Raw genomic sequence first — 16,839 nt, 5'->3', positions numbered from 1 at the left:
GGCTCTTAAAAGAGCCTTTGTTGTTGAAGTACACGGGTCGTTTTGATGGTTTATTTGCTCTTGTCGTTTCTCGGTTTCTTTGGGCGAGCAGAACGGCTTGAATGTTAGGCAGCACTCGCGCCCGACGTGTGAGCCTCCCATCAGCTTGTTGAGCTCCTCGTCGTTGCGGACAGCGAGCTGCAGGTGACGCGGGATGATTCTGGTTTTCTTGTTGTCCCGGGCAGCGTTCCCGGAGATAGACCGGAGCTCCAGCGCCCACACGCTGAGCATAGTTTCCTTTCCGCAGCAGCCTATGAACACGACCGACTGGGAACTGCAGCCCTGCTCTGGACGAACGAGATTTGGCCTTGGCTCTTGCCTTTCCACCGGTCTTGCCTCTTCCTGTCATTCTGTTTTCCTTTTCTAGTTTCTAACTGTAAACCAAACAATAAATAAAAACGCACCCTCTGAGCTCTTTTATACGTTCTGGCATCCTTCGGATTGGCTAAACATACAGAACTCAAGTAACCAATCATACAGTCTCACGAGAGTTAACAATTGCGATATTCCAAATGAGCCTCATTTGCATACAGCCCGAGAAGAGAGGTGGAGCACGAGAGGGGATTTTTGTTGAATTGATTTCTCAGCCCGTGCTGCCATCTTGTTGCGTTTTCCTGCAGACATCGCTTTGTTTTAGGAAATGGATACATCATTATTGTTGCAGTATAACGAGATGCTTACTTCACATATTAATATTCGGTGGATATTTAATGTTTAGGGATAGATGTTTTCCAAAACATTAATTCATTGTGATAAAGTGAGCAGTGGAACAGTTAAAAAAAAATGACAACAGTGCCTTTTCGTATTTGAGGTATTATGTGACGTGTTTGTACTTTTTAAGGTAATGAATTAAGGTTAAATACCATTAGTCAATCGTGTAACCCGCACTGGACCATAACCAAAACCATCTAACATTGCAGTCTGCCTTAGTGTATAGGAATTAATACAACTAGTTTGATGCGTGTGTGGGTTTTCTGCAAAATGGCCCCTTATTAAAAAAAAGTGACGTACCACCCTAACGTCATCTGCATCCGCTCTATTCCTCTTCCTGCTTTCGAAGCGAATCTTTGCGGCAGTGTTAATTGCCGTATTCCAGTGCTGCGTGGTGGTGCACGTGTGGGTATCTACAGAGTTTAGCTGGACGTAGAGTGAGCGGTAGGTGTTGAGCTCGTCAAAATCCAAGGAAACGATCCGAATTATCCAGTAAGAACCGTCTTTATAATTTTATAACTTTTGTTGAAAAGGGTGAACGTTACCGTAGTGGACGGGGTAGTGCCTGTGTTGTATATTTAAGTTGTGCATACGCACTGTACGAGCCGGATTGTTTGTTGGGTCTTACTAAGTTCGTGTAATATTAAAACGAACCTTTTAAATGTGTTTTATTGTAACTGTTTCAGTATAGCGTTTAGATGGGTAAATAAATAGGTCAATTCACTGTCTCAAAAGCAGTATTTGTGTTAAAATATACCATACACGTTCTTGCATGTGTATTTTCAGTCGTGTTCATTTTTGTTTTAACCATATTTAAGTAATTGGATGTATTTATTACAACAGACCTTTTTCTGATTTAATTCTTCTTATTGAATTTTAAAAAATAAATAAATCTGCAAATGACTACAAAGTACAGAGAAAACACAACAATATAAGATCATTGCAACAATACTTCTGTAATAATAATAATAATAATAATAATAATAATATTGTATCGGCTTTAGAGATTTGGCGGAACTGCATGTAAGAGTAAACGGTTAGAAAATCTTCCATATAGTCTATATTATATTATAGACCCGGTATTGTTAAGGCCTCCCTCGATCACTCTGAGGCGGTCTTTTTTTCATTTATTTCTTAGCAGACGGCCTTATCAAGGGCGACTTACAATTGTTACAAGATATCACATTATTTTTTACATACAATTACATTTTTTTTCATACAATTACCCATTTATACAGTTGGGTTTTTCTTGGAGCAATCTAGGTAAAGTACCTTGCTCAAGGGTACAGCAGCAGTGTCCCCCACCTGGGATTGAATCCACGACCCTCTGGTCAAGAGTCCAGAGCCTTAACCACTACTCCACACTGCTTAAGTGGTAGACGCTCGGAAATGATCTAGACATGTCCTAGCATGTACAAACTGTTTGCACGATGTCATCTCAAACACACGTGAAGTTAGGGAGATCAGTGTCAAACTAACCTGTATCTGAATTTAGAGAAATTGCTGTGAACCAAATTTAGTCCACTTGATGTGTCGCACAAGAGGCGTGAGTGAGTATGATCCACTTGCTTAGACTAAAGTTAGTACTGCTGCTAATCCCAATTGCTGCGTAACAAAAGGTGATTAACCGATGACCACCATGATCTAAAGTAGTGCTGATTGCAGCGTACTAAACCAGACCCTTTAAGGGGACTGAGTTATTCGGCGTGCATATTTATCTCCTTTTTCTCATAATTTGCTTGCAAATTTGTTCATGGATTACTAATACACGTGAAAACTGTGTCTGTATTACATGAACCAGGTATAAAGTACACACCTAACACAGGCTAGATCAGCCAGTGTCGTTAGAGGCATAAGAGCCAGCACCATCTGGTGATCCTCCAGTTCTGTTTTGCTGGCAATATACTAGCTGTGCACTAGATGGCGATGGTGCTTGCTAATATAAAGATGGCTGATCTGGACTAAGTCTAAAAGGCAGGAAACAAGAACTGAACTCCTAGTCAAAGCACCAAAACACAAGCTTAGCACTTTAAAAACTCAAATAACTGTAATAAGAATATTTGATCATAAGTCAAGGTAACATATTTAACAGTAGGGCAGTGGCATTTGAAGCTGCCTTGTCCACTCGCCTGCAACCTCTTCAGTGGTTGATTTGATTCAGAGCTGGAGACAGTTGATTGATTGGTTCATTGCTTCAGTGGGTGGGGTGAGGGGGGTGGTTATTATTGGTTACAAACATTCTAAGTGCTGGTTTCACAGACCCCAGTTAGGTCTCATCTTGGATTACGTAATATTACCTTCTGTAAGGTAGTGCAAGATTAGTGCTAATCAGGTCTGTGAAACCAGCTGTGAAACTTTAGAAGACTTTTTAAAGACTGCTGCTCCCGGACACATGGTAAGCTGTTAAGCTCTTCTGTATGCTGTGGGGAATCAATTGCTGGAAATAAGACTCCTATTTGCATAGCGGTTTGATCCATTCCTGGTTTTACTATAAGTTTAATAAGACACAGCTGAGCTTGTTACCTGCACACTGGGGCTAATCAAGCTGGAAGTAAAACCTGGAATGGTTGAAACTGTGTTGTCTTGTTATTAGTGACTAGTTAGAAGGCATTTCAAGTTTAAAGGTATGTTCAGGAAATGCACCCATATAAATGGGAGTTTGTCTTGAATTTTTGTAATTTTAAAAATCATCCCCTCAGGTGTTTGTCAATTGGCTAGCTGGGTGACAGGAAGCGGTGTCAGAGATGGGCAGGAAGTTGGACCCCATGAACAAGGTGAAGCGTGGCCCGGGGCGCAAATCGAGGAAACAGAAAGGGGCCGAGACGGAGATCCCCAAATTCCTGCAGGACGGTGAGCACAGACTCATTTCACTTGAGAAACTAAGCAGAGGAAGTAGCCTCTGCTGGGTTCTTCACCAGGGTGTCAGTGTACTAGTGCTTCTTTGTCTTTCCAGGTTGATATTGCACTGGATCCACAGTGTGTTTTTTTTTTTAATCTTTAATGATTTTCAATAAATAACATTACATCCAATATGGAACTAGTCAAAACAATTAATTCACTAAATACTTCACAAATATTTTTGCTCAGTTTCTTTGAAGTGAAAATGAGAGTATGCAAAAAATGGAAATAAGACTCCTGTCGCAGAGCAGTTTCACCCATTCCAGGGTTACTACAAGCTTGATTAGCCCCAGTGTAAAGGTAACAAGCTTGGGTGTGTCTCATTAAACTCACAGTAAAACAAGGAATGGCTCAAACTTGTTTGTAGTGGCAGTACAGAATTGGAGCTGTCAGGAATACACATGGAGAAGTGAGACAGACTGCCTCCACACAGCCTCAGATTCTGATACGCTTATTAGATTGTGCAAATGTCTTTAGGAAGTAAACTATAGAAACATTTAATAATACCATTGTGTCAAACAGAGCACATGGGATACTGTCTCTTGCTCTGTCTGTCTGCAGCTTTAATGAAACTAAACTCTTTTCAGAATGTAGTAAACTAACACAGACACCAAGAAGGGGGATTATATTGTAGCATCAGACTGAACAGGATTCTGGGACTGTGTCTGCATTCAGACACGTTTACATTTCTTTTTGTGTGTTTATTTTTATAGATGACGAAGGACCGAAAAGACTTTCCAGTCGAGGGCGAAAAAGGTGAGCTTGAGTTTCCCTCAATGTTTCAGAAATCGAAATCAGCAAATAGCTGTGATATTTCAGATGCTTCTCTTGTGTGAATGTTTAGTTTCCTGCTCTGCATGTTAGGGTTAGAAGTCACACTAATTCTGGTATACTAATTTGTATATACCCGTGTTTTTATTTCTTATTAATTTTTTAACTAAAATACACCAAAACTAAATACTTCTCCTCATTTAGTCTTTCAGCAAAGTCATACCTTATAGCAGAAAAGAGTTAAGGCCAGCTCTGCACTTTTGCAATAGATGAAATTCTTTAACAATCAGGATTATGCTGTAAAATACATTGTGGTGTAACATGGGACAGCACAGGGGAAGCAGTGTGATTCCTGTAGCCCTGCTGGCATCACTGTGCTCTGTAGTGTACTGTAGGTTGATTTGGATTGTGTTGCAGGGCAGGGAAACGGGTTTTACAGAAGAAAAACGAAATGGAGAAGAAACGCAAAGACTTGCCAGCGAGCAAAATCCCCGCCGCAAACCAGGACAAAGGTACTCCATTTACTGGCTTTGAAAAGACCATCTTTATAGGAGAGAACAAAGGGATTTCAATTGGAAAACAGGGATGGAAAGAAGACTCCCATTGCATAGCAGTTTCACCCATTCTTGGTTTTACTATGAGCTTAATTAGCCACAGTGTGTATAGGTAACAAGCTCAGGTGTTTCTTATTACAGACATAGTAAAACCAGAAATGGATTAAACTGCTATGTAATGGGAGTCTTATTTCCATTTCTGCTTGTTATTTTTAATATGGATGTCCTTAAAGAAGTCTACCATGGTACATTGTACCCAATTGTACCCAATGTGCTTACCAACCATGCCTGGCACACCTAAGTACACTTCAATTCTAAATGTTGATTTCACAGACCCAGATTAGACTAATATTACCTTTAGCTAAGCAGGGATGGAAATAATACTCCTATTGCATAGCAGTTTCACCCATTCCAGGTTTTACTACCAACTTGATTACCCCAGCGGTTTCTAACAGATACAATTATATAATGAACTACTTTGGGTCCGGCTGGAGGCTTAACTGGTTCAATTAAACAATTCACCCCTGGCTTAGAACTTAGTTTTGTGGATGGCCCCAGTCAACACGGACACACCTGTATTTCATCAGCTCTATAAAACCTCCTTTAAATGTCGGTATTTTGTTTTTCTCAGTGGTGCCCAAGAAAGGATTCAGCGACAACAACGCAGAATGGCTGAGACCGGCCAAGCGCAAGAGAGCACCCAAGGAGGAGGAGGAGGAGGAAAGCGACTCTGAGGGAGAGGGGGAGGGAAATGGGGAGTGGAAGAATGAAGAGGGAGAGTCTTCAGAGGAGGAAATGGTGGATGATTACGGAGCTGAAGAGGGGGAAGGTGGAAGTGAGAAGATAGGTGGAGGAGAGCTGTGGAGTGGAGGAGAGGATGATTCTTCTGAGGAGGAAGAGGAGGGAGACGAGGATTCTGAGGTACTATTATAATTGTAATAATGATGATAACGGGTGGGTATAAGGCTCCCATTTCATAGCCTTTTGAGCCATTCTGGATTTTACTATGAGTTTAAGACACACCTGAGCTTGTTACCTATACACTGTGGCTAATCAAGTCTGGTTTCCATCCCTGTAATACTGGTGTGTGTTCTCTGTCACTCGAGTACTTTTAATTGTACTTGCATTTTGATTTTTTTGTAGACTTTAATCTCCAACACTGTGTTAATTTCATTTTATCATAATTTCTTTAAACAGCTTTTACCTATCGAGCGAGCTGCGAAGCGACAGAAGAAACGAGCGCAGCTGGAGAAAGAGAGAGGAGAGAGGGAAGGAGAGAGCGAGGAGGAGAAGGAGGGAGAGGAAGGCGATCTTCAACTCAACATCGAGGAGCTTGAGAAGTTCACCCTGCCCAGCGGACAGGAGATTGAGAAGGAGAATATCCTTTGAGTCCTGCACTGTCAGTGGCAGTGCCAGTAAAGTGAAGTGTGTAACGCAGGCCTCCCTAGTTGGCAGCGCTCATACACCCATAGCCTCTTATTCCCTTCCCTGTACATTGAGATGACACTAACCTGAAACTTGTATGAGACTCCTATTGCACAGCAGCTTCACTCATTCCTAGTTTTACTATGAGCTTGATCAGCCACAGTGTAGAGGTAACAAGCTCAGGTGTGTCTGATTACACTCGTAGTCTTATTCCCATCCCTGATGTTAAACAGATAGTTGTAACCTTTCAGGTCCTGTGCGATTCTGTACAAAATGCCACCTTTGTTCAAAGTACGCAGCGGCACTATTTTAGAAAGGAGTTTGAGGATGGAAGAGAGTGTAACAATATTAGGAATCCAGTTACAAGACTTCAAAGTTACTATTCCAGTGATCATCCAGCTGTACAGTAAAGAAGGTTTATAAACATCACATACAAACATGCATTGACACCGATCTCCCATTGCACAGCAGTTTGATCCATTCCTGGTTTTTACACTGGGCCTAATGAAGCTTGTAGTAAAACCTGAAATGGGTGAAATTGCTACGCAATCAGAGTCTTCTCTCCAGCCACGCAAAGCATTAAGTGTGATTGTACGATATGTGGCGAGTGCAACACTTCCGGTTTGTTATTGCTTTTCCTTGACCCCGCCCCCCTGCTCCGCACGCGTCCAGCCCCCCGACCTGCAAGTGGTGCATCAGCGAATCAAAGACAACGTGGAGGTGCTTGGGGACTTCAGCAAGAAGAGGGAGGAGGGGAGAGAGAGGGAGGACTATCTGAGGCTGCTGAAGCACGACCTGGCCATGTACTACAGCTACAACACCTTCCTCATCGACAAGCTCATGGAGCTCTTCACAGTGTCGGAGGTGAGGTGCCCCAGAGCACCAGCCATGGAACCAAACAAGACTCCTACTGCAGAGCACTTTCACCCATTCCAGGGTGTACTGTGAGCTTCATTAGCCCCACTAGAGAGAACAAGCTCAGGCTTGTCTTACTAAACTCATAGTAAAACCAGGAATGCATAAAACTGTTATGCAATCTGTTAAGTGTTGTCAAACGCTCAATTTACGAATGTTAGCAGAGAATTCAATGACAAACGTTTCGCCTGGATGCCTTTTATGTGACGCTCAGAAAGACTTCTAGTCGAAACATCTGGCATTGATTGTCCTCCGTTTCTTTAAGGATATCTTTACTATACATTACTGTCAGTATCAAGTAATCCATAAATCGATTTATTGCATGCTGTGACTTTGTGAGCCTCAGACATGCATTAATATATAAAGCAGAGCAGATTCATGATTTTGAAATGGATAAACATGCAAATGTTCATGCCCCTAACTGCCCCCCTTCTCACCCATTAGCTGGTGGATTTCCTGGAGGCCAATGAGGTGCAGCGACCCGTGACGATTCGAACCAATACCCTGAAGACAAGGAGGCGGGACTTGGCTCAGGTAGGGAACAGTCTGCCTATCGCTGCTGTTGTCTGTGCGTCTAACCTATAGGCAGTGTTCTGTGTGCGGCCACATGGATGCATCGAGGTGAAGTCATGCTGCACGAACCAAGCTCGAGACAGTGATTGTTCAGTGAAAAACTACTTATATCAACTGTCTGTATAATTAACTTTTAAAGGAGCAGCAGTGATCCACTGGGGTTTTATCTGCTGGAATTGTATATTTTATAGAGAGATAGTATGCAGGGATGGAAATAAGACTCCCATTGCATAGCAGCCTGATCCATTCCGGTTTTTACTATGAGTTTAATGTGACACACCTGAGCTTGTTACCTGTACACGCTGGGGCTAATCGAGCATATTAAAACCTGGAAAGGGTGAAGCTGCTCTGCAACAGGAGTCTTTTTTCTGTCCCTGGAAAGAGATTTTTTTTTTTGATTGTATTGCATTTAGAAAATTGCAGAGATCACAGAAATCACAACTGCACACCCCCTTGTGGTCATTTCTAAATCTTCACTTTGTAGTGGCAATAGAAGTGAGAGAGAGAACATGGGATAGGGGATTAAACAGGGAAGAGAACAAATATTAGAAAAATGGAGAGAATGTTAATTAGAACTTTTTTAAGTGATATTAAAAAAAAAGAAAAAGTTACAGCTACCTTGTGTATTTGGATGAAATATATACATTGGAAGAGAACAAGCATTTTTAGTGCAGTACAGATTACTGTCAGTATTTCTGAACAAACCACTCATCTATAACTATTCAGGGTGTTGAAATAAGACTCCTATTGCATAGCAGTTTCATCCATTCCAAGTTGTACTACAAGCTTGATTAGCCACAGTGTAGAGCAAATAAGCTCAGATGAGTGGATCAAACAGCTATGCAATGGGAGTCTTGTTTCCATCCTTGCAATAGGGCAATTTATTTCACACAGCATACACAAGAGTTTACCAGCATGTGTTTGGGAGCAGCAGTCTTTAAAAGAAAAAGTTAAGCACTCCCTAATGCTGAATTTAGAAATGCTAAAAGAAATGTTTTAATTGCAGTGTCTTGAAATGTTTGTTCCTTTTTAAAAAAAAAAAAAAAAAATTAGTATGTATAAAATCGCTTGTCTGTCCAGTTCGGTTGGGTTTGGTTTGGTCCTGGCTGCGTGTGAATGTATTTTTACTCCTCTCCCCCCCCACCCAGGCGCTCATTAACCGCGGGGTGAATCTGGACCCCCTGGGGAAGTGGTCCAAGGTTGGGCTGGTGATCTTCGATTCCTCTGTGCCCGTCGGTGAGTCTGTGGTTCCAGCATCATGTGTTCAAAACATTCAGGTCTTAGAGCATGAGACTGATGTAATCCAGCTGTGACAGAGTGGAGGCTGGGGGGGAACCGCAAGAGAGCATCTTAACCGCTGTGCAAGAGAGATTCTCGTCTGCATTGGTGGTTCTAGAGCTTTAACCTCATCTCACCATCGGGGCAGAATCCGTAACAACAGTGCATCACACAACACTGCCCGCTACACTGGCATCAGATTACAATGAGTTATACTGTGTATGATATACAGTTAAATTATAACTAAGTATTGTTTAGTGCTGGGTGCTGAGTGAGATCCAAGGTGATCTTCACCCACTCGAGGTCACAGTGGTCAATAAGCAGCTGGTATAGCACAGCACCCCATTCAACATTCGATTTGTTTTCTTTCTTCCTTTCTTTCTTTTTTTCTTTCTTTATCTCTGTGAACAAACAAAATAGAAAATATTTTTGCATGTATTGAATAGGGGTGCAGCGATAGTCCTATCACAGTACATATTGCAATATGCATCCCGATACCTGTGGTTTGGCTACTTTAGATTTGCTACTTGTATGCTTCATAATAACATCAAATGATCATTTAAAAATTGACCATTTTGTTAAGACATAAACTAAATGCAGAGTATGTATTCATACCAACTATAACACACTTATTCTTCATTCAGAAACCATTCAGTGAACTGCAATGAGCTCTGCTGTGCTTTTGGTCTTAAACCTGTTGTGTTTTAACCGTTTTGAATGCTTTGTCATTGACACTGAGTGTGAGATCTACAGTCTCGGTGACATTATAAGTGAAATTGAGATCTATACTCTGACAGTGAACGTATGAGCTGATGCTCATACGCTCCAATGGGGACTTGACTTACAATAGGATATCCACGATGAATCCTTACCCAGACACCCCTCCCCGTGCAGCACACGTTCACAGAAAGCAGGGCTGAGTTTCCTGCAGCCTGGTTGATGCTCACTGTCTCCCCCTGCTGTCTGTTGCAGGTGCGACCCCGGAGTACCTGGCTGGTCACTACATGCTGCAGGGCGCCTCCAGCCTCCTCCCCGTCATGGCCCTCGCGCCGCAGGAGAACGAGAAGGTGCTGGACATGAGCGCCGCTCCCGGGGGCAAGACCAGCTACATGGGTGAGTCACCGTCACCCTGCGCCGCCATGTGGCTCTGGGTTCTCATGAACAGAGACACAAAACCAGCTCAGTGCCTGAACCGCAGTGGCCCCAGTTTCCTTAACAGCTGTCTGTCGTCACCCCTTGTAAAATGTTTACCAGAGTATTTTTGCAGTTTTTCCCCCCATGCTTTTCCCATGGAGGTGTGACACCCATTTTGATAGTGATGTTGTTCTGCTCTACCTCCTCCTTCCCCCATCTCTCTCTCTCTCTCTCCCCCCTATCTCCATCCTTCCCTCCCCCTCTCAGCCCAGCTGATGAAGAACACCGGGGTGATCCTTGCTAACGATGCCAACGCAGACCGGCTGAAGAGTGTGGTGGGAAACCTGCACCGATTGGGGATCACGAACAGTGTGGTGTGCAACTACGACGGGAGAGAGTTCCCCAAGGTACAGAGCAGCCTTCAGCCAGAGCAGGGCTAGAAACTCACACTAGCCCTGCTGCTGCACCCAGTCCTGGGGTTCACAACTCCCAGGATAACAATAAGACTCCCACTGCATAGCAATTTGATGCTTTTACTAGGAGGTGAATAAGACACACCTGAGCTTGTTACCTAGACACACTGGGGCTAATCAAGCTGGTAGTAAAACCTGGAATGGGTGATGCTGCTGTGCAATAGGAGTCTTATTTCCATCCCTGGTGATGAAGGCTTTGCAGTAAAAGGATGGGAGAGTGTGTGGCGTGGTTAAGTGCTGGTGTTAAACTGCGATGTTCTGGTTCTGTTCAGGTGATGGGAGGTTTCGATCGAGTTCTTTTGGATGCTCCTTGCAGTGGAACAGGAGTCATTTCAAAGGACCCGGCCGTCAAAACCAGCAAGGTAAATAAATATTATAATGGGACCAGTGGTACTGCAGCTAGTGCTAATCCGAGGTAAGAGAATGGGTTTTAAAGATGGTTAGCATTTTTTTTAAAAGTAGGGCCAGTGATTGTTTTTCTAATAAGAGGTTATGAAGATGATGATGATGTTTGTGTTTCGTGCTCCTCAGGATGAGAAGGATATCCTCCGCTGTGCTCACTTACAGAAGGAGCTGATCCTCTCTGCCATCGACTCCCTGGACGCTTCCTCGGAGACGGGGGGCTACATGGTGTACTGTACCTGCTCTGTCATGGTGAGAGCACACTTCAATTACTGTACAACATGCACACCTCGCTAATCACACACAGCTATACGGGATACTTGGGCAGAGCCTCGCTGTGCTGTACTGTACACAGGGCAATGCTGGCGGGACCGCACTGTATAACAATAATATAAAACCCTGTACAGAACTACAGCAGCTACACAACATGGTGTCTATAGAAAGTTGTATTTAGTGCGCTAGCATTGTCTGCTGTGTGCTGGGCAGAGCCTCACTGTTGTCCTGCCCTCTGAACCTCGTCTCCCGCTGCTTGTCCAGCAGGTGGAGGAGAACGAGTGGGTCGTGGATTATGCTCTGAAGAAACGCAATGTGAAGCTGGTCCAAACTGGGCTGGATTTCGGGAAGCAGGGTTTCACCAGGTGAGATTCCCCCCCCCCCCCCCCCCCCCCCCCCCCCCTGTTTATTTGTTTCTGTTTTTTCTCTGTGTGTGTCGCAGGGCTGTCTCTGGGACAGGTTCAATTGAAGCGGTCCTCAATGGGGAGAGATATGAATATTATTGTTTCAGAGGCTGTCTGTAGCCTGTGGAGTTGCAGTATTCAACAATATTATATTTCACCGCCCTTTTTTCATTTAATTTCAGTTATTTATTCCATAACCTGTGTATATATAGATAATCTAATATCTCTCTCTCTCTCTCTCTCTCTCTCTCTCTCTCTCTCTCTCTCTCCCCCTCTGCTCTCTACCCTCTCTCTTTCTCTCTTCTCTCCTCTCCCCTCTGCTCTCTACCCTCTCTCTTTCTCTTTCTTCTCTCTCTCTCTCTCTCTCTCTCTCTCCCCTCTGCTCTCTACCCTCTCTCTCATCTCTCTACCCTCCCTCTGCCTCTCTACCCTCCTCCCCCTCTCTCTCTTACCCTCTCTCCCTCCCTCTCTTTCTACCCTCCCTCAATCCCTCTATCTCTCTCTCTACCCTCCCTCCCTCCCTCCCTCCCTCTATCTCTCTCTACCCTCCCTCCCTCCCTCTATCTCTCTATCTCTCTTTCTCTCTCCCTCCCCCTATCTCTCTCTCTCTCTCTCTCTCTCTCTCTCTCTCTCTTTCTCTCTCTCTCTCTCTCTCTCTCTCTCTCTCTCTCTCTCTCTCTCCCTCCCCCCTATCCTCTCTCTCTCTCTCCCCCTCTCAGGTTTAAGGAGCGTCGTTTTCCACCCCTCTCTCAAGCTGACTCGCAGGTTCTATCCTCACACTCACAACATGGACGGCTTCTTTGTGGCCAAATTCAAGAAGTTTTCCAACGCCCGTTCCCAAACCCGTCAAGGGTGAGAGACACAGGGAGGGGGGAAGGTTTACTCGATTCTGGCAGGACGTAGTGAACTAACACAGACACTAGTGTAGGGTGGAGCGCTCTCTATCTGTCTGTCTGTCTGCAGCTTTAATGAAACTTAACTCTTACAATATAGTAAACTACAGTGTAAGTCCTTCTTGGCGACTGTGTTAATGTCAAACAGGACTGTATTACTGTGGGGCATTGTGTCTGCTTATCTGCCTGACAGTAAGCTTTATTGAAACTAAACTCTGGAAGAATGTGGTTATCTAATGGACACCAAGAAGGAATTCTATTGTAGTGTCAAACTAAGCCAGGATTGTGGAGCTCTTTCTGTCTGTGTGGAGCTGTGAAATCAATTCCCCTAATTCGCTATATTTTCTTAATCACTCTGTTTTTTTATTCTGTTCAGAAGGAGAGAAGGATCCTCAGGAGGGTGAAGTGGAGGCCACAAATGACAAAAACACAAAGAACTCAAAAAAAACCCAAACAGACCGATTCCAAACCCGCCCCCACCACTGCAGCCAGAGGTCAGGGAGCAAAGGTTACCAAGGTCACCAAAGCTAAGGGGGAAGGAATCCGAGACACGAAGGAGAAAAAAGCAAAGAGTGGAGCGATGAAGAAGAAGAGGTTTGAGAAGAAGAAGAGCAACGGCAGGATGGGAAAGAACAAGTTCAAGAAATTCAAGAAGCTGAAGACCGTGTGATCTGTCCTCCAGGAACAGAGCTGGAATAGAAATACTAAAGAAACTGAAATTCAAAAAGAAACGCTTTCACGAGAAGGCTTTCTCAGTGTCTTCAGTGTAACCAGTGAGAAACGCTTTGACGAGAAGGCTTTCTCAATGTCTTTAGCGTAACTTCAATGAGAAACGCTTTGACGAGAAGGCTTTCTCAATGTCTTCAGGTGTAACTTCAGTGAGAAACTCTTTGACGAGAAGGCTTTCTCAATGTCTTCAGTGTAACTTCAATTGAGAAAACTCTTTGACGAGAAGGCTTTCTCTATGTCTCTGTAAATTCAGTGACAGTTTCAATGAAGATATTGGGAGACTTCTAGTTAGAACATTTGTCATGGAATTTTAGTTTCTTTCAGTATTTCTAAACGCAAACAAAATCAATGAGATCTGAGAAAGTCTCTTCAAATCACATTTTCTTGAATTGCCTTTTTTATGATGTTTTGACATCATTGTGTGTGGTTCCTTATTACAGTTACTTATACTGTGTGTTTTTTTTTTTTTTTTGCTTTGACTGAGTTCAGAAGCTGCTCTTCAGTTCCAGCTGTCTGCTATAGACTTATGTAGCATCGGCTAGATCGGCCAAAGTGTCTGTTTAGAAGTGAGAGCCAGCGCCATCTAGTGATCTAGATCAGGTCTCCTACTTTTGCTCGGCAATACACTAGATGGTGCTCATGTTTGCTAATGTGAACGCTATGGCTGATCTAGCCTACATTACAAATGTCTGTGGTAGGAAACTAAAAGAGCAGCTCCCTGAACTCAGTCAAAGCCGCACAGGCATCTAATATCTGAGCTTTCCCTGAGAGCTGCTCACAATGAATACCAACAGCGTGAACAGGTAAGGGCTTGAGCGGCACACACTGATTTATTCACATTGATCCCTCCACAGCAATCCTGGCAGTGTCATTGGTGGTTTTCAGGCTGATTTCCCATTCAGAGTGAAACGTGTGAAGAAACAGCCTTTTGGGTTTGTGATGAAAGCTGCTTTTGTTAGACTCTGTGGAGAACAGCGATCCACACGAACCCAAGCAGCTGTTTCCTCACTGGGAATGGTAAATTAGCCCGATCAACAGCATTGACCCTCACCTGTGGAGGGCTTGATCCAGACAATTGAATAATTGGTTTGTGTAGCACACAGGGACCATTTAAAAAAGAAAAAAATAAGAAATAAAAAAATGTCACTTGAAGGTGCTTACTCTTTCAAGACTTCATCGAAATAAAATGTTCTCGTATTGTTTGTAGTTTTCACTGCAATCTTTCAAATCCGTTTTGAAGTGTGTCCAAGTCGAGACGACCAGCTTTTCGACTGGACGCCGTGGTCATTGTATTTTACACTGACAAAGGCACTGGGGCCAAAACCATTGTCTACTGGACTTCATATGAGGATGCCATTTTTCCACACATAAATCAATTTAAAACATTTTCAATGAAAAAATAGATATGTTTGAAACTACTTTTCGTCAGCTATTTGTAATGTTTCATAAATGGAAGGGTCAAATGGTTTGCTTCAATGCAGAGGGGTTCTGCTGCAGTGCTGTTAAATGCTCTAATGAAATCCAGCGGTGGCTCATCAGGGTGTGTGCAGGCTGATCAAATTGACAGTTAATTTCTGGAGTTTTACTTTTTTTTAAGTGTTTGTTGAACTTCGTTAGTCCCGTTACAATTTCCAAATGTTTTATTAGTCCGATTTGACGCATGAAGAGCAGTGGACACCTGCCATATCTTGCACATACTTTCTTTGTGTAAATATACACTCCTTAAAAACTTTGTTATGCAAATTACATCTGTGGCATTATGTATTCTGTGCATTTTATATTATATATATATATATATATATATATATATATATATATAAGATAGTGACCCTACACCCTATGGACAGGGCTATGGCAGGTGAATCAGTCCCATGGTGTACATCCTATTGACAGTGCTATGGCAGGTGAATCTGTCCTATGGTGTACACTCTATTGACACAATCCCATGTGGTCTTACAATGTCGCTTTTAAGTTAAGGAGCCTCGAATGAGTAAATTGTTTTGCGTGAGACAAACTTTGACTGATTTACTGTGTTTTTATTTTTGGTGTTGTTGGTTTACTGCAAATAAAACAGCTCCAGCTGAAACACGAAGCTGACTTTATTGTATTGCTTCTGATGTAGGTCGTGCAAAATATGGTATCTTTCTCTGCTCCACGGCTACACAGCAGAGGGAGGCACAAGCTTGACTTTGAATGTACAGTAAAATAAAGACAAGACACCATTGGTAACTTTTTTGATGTTTATTTTTGCTTAATGCTGTCAAGTTATACAAATCTTGTTTTCATTTTTAGTTTTTATTTTATTGTTTTTATACAAAAAGTGTACTGCTGCTCTCTTCTTAATATGATACAGTAACAGATGAAATGTTTTAAGCACCAGATATCCCATTAATAAAGATAGAACAGTAACAACACAAGAAACAATATAAATACAGTGAAATCAATCATCGGTCACTTAGCGGCAGCCTGTGCTGTGCATCTCTGGGAGCCTTTGTGCTGTTTGTTCATCTAAACTGTCCTCTGTCCTGTTACAATGGCAGGATAACATGATTAGGACCCCAGTGAAAGCGAAAGGCACTCCACTTGTCTTTCAGTCGAATATTACACAGGTTCCGAAATACTTTAATTAGGGTTTAATGGAACTGAAGGCTGCTTGAATTGTATTTAGAGTATTGGTTTGTAAGTTGAATCTACAAAGGACTGCATCAAAACGATACCCTGCAAACCAATGCTTGAAGTGAATGACTTCATCCCTTACAGATGCACCGTGATACTTTCTGTACATGATTTTTCATACTGTAATAGAGATACTGCATGTATCGTTATACATGTCCAGCAGCACAACACAGCTCTTTGCAGTTCACAAAGTGGCTCTTGCATGAAGAATGAGTGTGTTGTACAGCTGGTATGAATACATACTCTCCCCATCTCGTTTACTTTTTTGTTTTTTTAACATTACAGTTAACCGTTAAATTATCATTTGATCTTATTATGCGTTATACAAAACTTGGTTTCATTTTATATATGAATGCCCTTCACGTGTATAATGACATTAGGGTATTATTACACCCTAGATGACGCCCCTTTATTTAACTGTTTAGAAGAGAGTTCCATTCTCCTGATTGATTTAATACAATTTTGTTCAACTGGGGAAACATAATAAAAAGCTGTTTTGTTTTTTCGTGTGAACGAACTCTACTGGGCAGACTATGTTGCTCCATAATCCAGAGAATGCCCAACTTCAATAATCATAACCCCTTTTAATTTAAAATAATAATAATGAAAAGACTCTCTGGCTGATGAAACAGTTCCCTAAATGATTCCTGTCCTGCGCTTCCCTCACACAGTAACGCACTGTGCTGTAATG

The 16,839-nt window shown here is 42.7% G+C and overlaps 1 protein-coding gene across 1 annotated transcript; it reads left to right on the top strand.

Moving 5' to 3' along the window:
- The first annotated feature begins 565 nt into the window (after positions 1-565).
- LOC117963687 (probable 28S rRNA (cytosine(4447)-C(5))-methyltransferase) lies at positions 566-13,842 on the top strand. The gene is given in 17 exon segments (XM_059021938.1): positions 566-880; positions 3,450-3,600; positions 4,362-4,404; positions 4,837-4,931; positions 5,605-5,894; positions 6,171-6,351; positions 7,063-7,262; positions 7,758-7,847; positions 9,035-9,122; positions 10,137-10,277; positions 10,566-10,705; positions 11,044-11,133; positions 11,303-11,425; positions 11,714-11,811; positions 12,570-12,585; positions 12,587-12,702; positions 13,120-13,842. Coding segments are annotated over 16 exon segments (1,845 nt in total). The 5' UTR covers positions 566-880; positions 3,450-3,494; the 3' UTR covers positions 13,148-13,842.
- Positions 13,843-16,839: the final 2,997 nt, after the last annotated feature.

This window comes from Acipenser ruthenus, unplaced genomic scaffold (genome assembly GCF_902713425.1).
Source record: "Acipenser ruthenus unplaced genomic scaffold, fAciRut3.2 maternal haplotype, whole genome shotgun sequence".
Taxonomy (NCBI): domain Eukaryota; kingdom Metazoa; phylum Chordata; class Actinopteri; order Acipenseriformes; family Acipenseridae; genus Acipenser; species Acipenser ruthenus.
Note: the sequence above shows the minus strand (reverse complement) of the source record. Positions and strands in the feature narration are given on the sequence as shown.